The sequence below is a fragment of the Convolutriloba macropyga genome, chromosome 2, assembly GCF_964194025.1.
Source record: "Convolutriloba macropyga chromosome 2, txConMacr16.3, whole genome shotgun sequence".
NCBI classification, from domain to species: Eukaryota; Metazoa; Xenacoelomorpha; order Acoela; family Convolutidae; genus Convolutriloba; species Convolutriloba macropyga.
The window spans coordinates 82,960,346-82,965,608 of record NC_134469.1 but is presented as its reverse complement, the minus strand read 5'-3'; the positions used below and the strand labels follow the sequence as shown (position 1 = coordinate 82,965,608).

At 38.5% G+C, this 5,263-nt stretch overlaps 2 protein-coding genes across 2 annotated transcripts in view; both read left to right on the top strand.

Moving 5' to 3' along the window:
* Nucleotides 1–3,457, top strand: part of LOC142335025 (actin-interacting protein 1-like) — a 7,962-nt gene extending 4,505 nt beyond the window's left edge. Inside the window, exon 3 of the mRNA XM_075383353.1 lies at nucleotides 3,425–3,457. Coding sequence (XP_075239468.1) covers nucleotides 3,425–3,457 — 33 coding nt within the window. The remainder of the gene's footprint in view (nucleotides 1–3,424) is intronic.
* Nucleotides 3,458–3,905: 448 nt separating this feature from the next.
* LOC142334793 (actin-interacting protein 1-like) overlaps nucleotides 3,906–5,263 on the top strand; it is a 48,671-nt gene continuing 47,313 nt past the window's right edge. Inside the window, exon 1 of the mRNA XM_075383097.1 lies at nucleotides 3,906–5,029. Within this exon, the coding sequence (XP_075239212.1) occupies nucleotides 3,926–5,029 (1,104 nt within the window). The 5' untranslated portion in view covers nucleotides 3,906–3,925. The remainder of the gene's footprint in view (nucleotides 5,030–5,263) is intronic.

The following is a 5,263-nucleotide window of genomic DNA, read 5'->3' as shown; positions in this document are numbered from 1 at the left end:
CTTTAATAGTCCACTGAAATCGGTAAGAAAAGTCAAGTAGAACATGAATGAAATACACAATAGCGTTTTATTTTCCCGAAGTTGTGAAAGGAAGTATCAAGCTGATCTTTTTTTCTCATAACTAAGCTTGACAGCTGAAGTAGAGAACAAAAAAGTGTCGAGAACAAAAAAAAATGAGAAATTTGTATTGGTAGAATAGATGTGTGACGCAGCTGGGTGTTCAATTCACTGTAAACGTTTTCACTAAGTTGTACCTGTTTCAACATAAGCCGTACAACTGCCTCCCAATATTTACTCCTGAGGATTGGCGCTTGAAAACATTCAGCGAATAGCCGCCATCAATATTTGAGTTGACACTTATTTGAGTTATGGAACTCATGTTCAATAATGATGAGATTAATAATAATCAGTTTTACGAGATCATCAACTTTGGTTATCCCACATTGTGGCACATATAAGTGAGACATCAATTAATCTACCACTAGATCCACACAATTGTTTTTTTTCTTTCTGTGTCAGTTGATCCAGACAATCCCCGTCTTCAATGTGTGTTCATAAAAACCTCGGAATCGAGTCACAGCACTAACTAAATATTCCCTATCATTGATTAACAAAATTGCCTATTAGTCTCCCCCTAGCCGAGAAGATTCTTTAATTGTTCTGGAACGAATTTTAAAGCAATTATTTTAAACGTGTCTTTTCATGCAACATTTTGGCTTGACCGTTTTCACTTTTTGAGTGACTTTTCCGCCTTTGACTTTTTTGTTTTGCGTGATCAATTTTATATGTGTCAGCAGCTGAACTCAACTGACGGCAGTTCACTGCTAAAAATCAACTGAAAAGCTGGTCCAAATTGGTGTATTTTTCACTTTAAATTTTCGGATCTTTTCTGCTAGCGCCCCCCCCCCCCCCCGCTTAGTTAGGCACCCCCCATTTATAAATGTGTAAACATATTGTTAAAGCTAAGTAATCTTATACGTGAACATATATGAACAATATGCATTTACTAAAAGCTAGCACAGCTATGGTTTGAAAGTATTACGTATTCAACCAAAATTTGTTGCATATAACGTAAGCATCAATAAAAATTTCTGTATTAGATCATTTTTGGTGTTATCGGCTACAATAAGGGCTTGATTTTTTAAAACTTCTAAAGGCAACTACTCTAAAAGTGCCTTCAATCTACCTAGACACTCTTGTTTCAATGAAATGCAAATATCGCTCTTACAATTCGCGAAAACTTAGATTTTGGGGGGTGCAAAATTTAACGGCTATATAAGGCTGGGGGGCGCTAGCAGAAAAGATCCAAATTTTCTTTGTGTTAATAACGGTATATAATGTCTTTTAATACTCATTTGAAGCCCTTTAGTAAATATAGTTCATCCCAACCGTGACTGAAGCAAGCTGCAATAAATCTGAGCTCCCATTAGTCGTTAGCGAGCAATTCCTCTGACGTTATTCGACTGTGTTTGAAATTGAATTGCACAGTCCCGTCTTCAATTTGTTCTTATCAAATTGCAGGTTAAGCGATGACGAATTATTTCATCCATTTGAAAATTGCCTTTCATGCTGCCCTTCCATTAGCTTAGTAGACATTATTTCTTAGCAGTCATCTTTTGTTAGAAAATCTAGTTTTAATAGTCCACTGAAATCGTTAAGAAAAGTCAAGTAGAACATTAGTTACACTCAATGCCATTTTATTTTCCATATGTGTGTTGCTATAGCAGACATTATTTCTTAGAGATTTTGGATACTGTTCCTAAATTAGCTTCAATCTGAGCAGGGTTTTAAAACTAAAGCTAATGGTTGCCGTGAAGTTCGCGATTTAACATATTTGCGTTGTAACGATCCGTTAAGGGGACTGGCACCGCTTGAAGCAAACAATTGAGTATCAAGACAATCGCCTGAAGCTTTGAAGAACGAGGTGAAAAGTTAACAATGGGTTAAAAATGCTGCTTCCTTACGTGGGTTATTAAATGTGTTCACAGTTTGATAGTATGTGTTCGGAGATGTTAGCCTTGATTGTCTTATTAGCACCAGTCTGAAGAATTGTCTATCTGTGCGTTTAGTGACTACGAAGTTATTGTCCTTTGACCCAGGAAAGTTGGTAATCGACATTAACTTTTTGGATTTTAGTTTTGATTCAAGTAAGATTTGCTTTTACATCACATATGCGACAACGCAGTGTGATCAATCCACCGAATTTGAAGTAGATGTTCTCAGAGAACACACGCCAAACTTCGCTGGTTTGTCTTGAGTCAATAATAGTAGATATGTCAGCAGTGTAAGGTTGCGTGCTAATGCTCGCTCTCTTTTTCTCGAGTAATTCGCTGATCGACTGATTCAGAAGAAGAGAATTCTTGTCTAGATTGTCTTGGCGATATCTGTTATCTGGTCGGCTTCTGCTGCAAGTTTATTTCTTTAGTTACCGGTTTTTTAATGCAGTAGTGTCGATTCATTATCACCAGTTTTTAACTGCTCTCGATTAAAGTTTGAAGCAACTATGGTAAAATTTTTGTTTGACTGTTGTATTCTAGAACTTTCTATTTAATTTCTAGAGTGACTTCATTTCACACTTGACTTCATTTCTCGCTTGACCTAAGATGATTTGCTTTTGTTGAGAATTGAAGAAATTAAGCCGAGTGATCAATGCTTAGGTTTGTGGCGGAGGAGGTCGTGGGTTCAAATCCTTCCCTAGTCGATTTTTTGCAACCATAGATATTAGCTAGGTTGCAGCCCCCTCTGAATTAAATTGCCCGGCCTGTCGTTTGAGAGCAATTTGTCCGACGTTAATTGGCTTATGTTTATTTATGATAAATGAAAATCATAAAGTTCATTTCACCTAGCTAAGTGTAAAACCTATCGTAATTCTAAATGCTAGTTGTGGTTTTCGTTCAAAGTACTTATACATACGGGGGATATTTAAGTTTTTAGTTATTTTTCCGTACGCTGGAACAAGAGCAAGGCAAAGTAATTAAACAACATCCTCTTTAATCAATTTCATCGTATATTTTTAAAACGGAATTTTAAAATGCTTCATCACAGGGTGATCTTTTACTACCAGAAATAGTTGTTGGTGATGTGGCGATCAGCGTCTGGTCTAGGGTATTTGCGTCGTTAGAGAAAAAAGAACTCTGAAGCCCTAATACGGTTTAAGCAATGTTGTAATCTGGGGCTGCTAAAAATAATTTTCAAAAGATTTTTTTATGGACCTATTGGGAACCATTTAGTCAACCCTTGACGGAAAGGCAACATTCTTTTCAAATTTTGAACTTTTCGTGTCTGAGTTGCTTGATTAGACAAATCTGTTTTCGATGACATTTCCATTACGGAAGTCTCTTCTCAAATTTGGCTTTTAGGAAGCAATTGACTCGTTTCCAAACTGAAGTAAAAGTTGGTTTTGGAGCTGTTTTTTGAATTACAGATTCTTGCCTCCTGGCTCTACTTTGAACCCTGAAATGTTAATGCCCTTTATTATAATACTTTTGCTATGAAGCCCACTATTTAGTTATTTAGGTAAATTTGTCGAAAGAACCGCTTGTGCAGATCCTGTAATCATATCTTTTTAAGACCCGGTTGTGAGGGTCAGAATTTCAGTTGTTTGGGAAACAAAAGTTTGCAGTGTCTTCATTGGCAACTCTAGGGAAACTCAGACAGCAACTTCAGAAATGACTCTACAGCATACCGACTCCGACTGTTAATAGATGATTTTGAATTGAGACGAAGTTCCTGCAAGTTGAAATTGATTTATGTTGAATAATTTTGAAACATTAAAAAATAATAATTTTTGCGCTGTTTGATGGCCAGTTTCTCTAACATACTGACTTTTACTTAAAATGCGTTTTTTGCAGATTACTGTACTATTTCAAATGCTTTTCGTTTTTGAAAAATAACGCGAGCGTTATGGCCTCTTTCAGGTCAAGGTATGTCTGGATCGCGTGCTGTGTACTCCAGGATTTTTGCTGCAACCCCGAAAACGGAGCGTGGGTTTCCAACCGTGCTGAGCGGAGACCCTAAAGGGAAGAACTTTCTGTACGGTTTTGGCAACACGGTCTTCATCCGGAGCATTGAAGATCCCACCCAGTGTGACTTATACACCGAGCATGCCGCTCAAGTCAATGTTGCCAGATACGCGCCATCAGGGTTTTACATCGCATCGGGCGACGAAAGTGGCAAAGTTCGAATCTGGGATACGACCCAAGCAGAGCACATTCTTAAAAACGAGTTCACGCCTTACGGAGGATCTATCAAAGATTTGACATGGTCTTCTGACAATCAAAGAATCGTCTGCTGCGGAGATGGAAAAGATTCATATGCCAGCGTGTTCTTGTCCGAAACTGGGACGACAACCGGAACCATTGGTGGGCATAGTAAAGCTGTTAATTCGTGTGACTTCAAGCCAACGCGACCCTTCAGAATCGTGACTGGTAGCGAAGACATGACAGCTGTACATCACGAGGGTCCGCCTTTCAAAATAAAGTCATCGAAACATGATCACCACAACTTTGTTCAGTGTGTACGTTACAGTCCTAATGGGGAGGTGTTCGCTACTGCTTCGGCTGACAAGACTATCATTCTCTACGGAGGCAAAGACGGTGAAATGAAAAGTCAATTCAAAGATGGTGAAACTGCACATAGTGGCAGCGTATATAGCATCTGTTTTTCGCCGGACAGCAGAAAGCTTTTAAGTGTGTCGGCCGATAAAAGCGCCAAAATTTGGGATGTTGCCACTCTGGAGCTTCTGAGGACCTTCAAGTTTGGAACTAACGTTGGTGACATGCAAGTTGGGTGTCTCTGGCAGGGAGACCATATCTTGACTCTGTCTTTAGATGGACAGTTGACATATCTTGACTATGACAACGTCGAAGTGCCTAAGAGGGTAGTCCGAGGACACAACAAGAAGATTACAAGCCTGTGTTTTGTAGCAGCGTCCACTCCCGGCGACCCGAACCACGTAATGTACTCTGGGGACTTTGTCGGGAATGTGTTGAAGTGGAACGCAGCTTCTGGTGACTGTCAACGTGTTGAGGTTAACTGTCTTAGGTTTATACTTATAACATGTACTTATAACATGTTCTCTTGAAGTGAAAGAATTTGTCGCAAAATTCATAATTCTGCTGACTGTATTATCATTATCACTTCTTGTCTATGTCTAAGTTTTATCTATATTTTTGATAATTTTCAAAGGTTAGGAACATGGATTTTGGATTTTTGTAACTGGTAATGAACTAGATTTTGTTCATTTATGAACGTGTTTGAGATA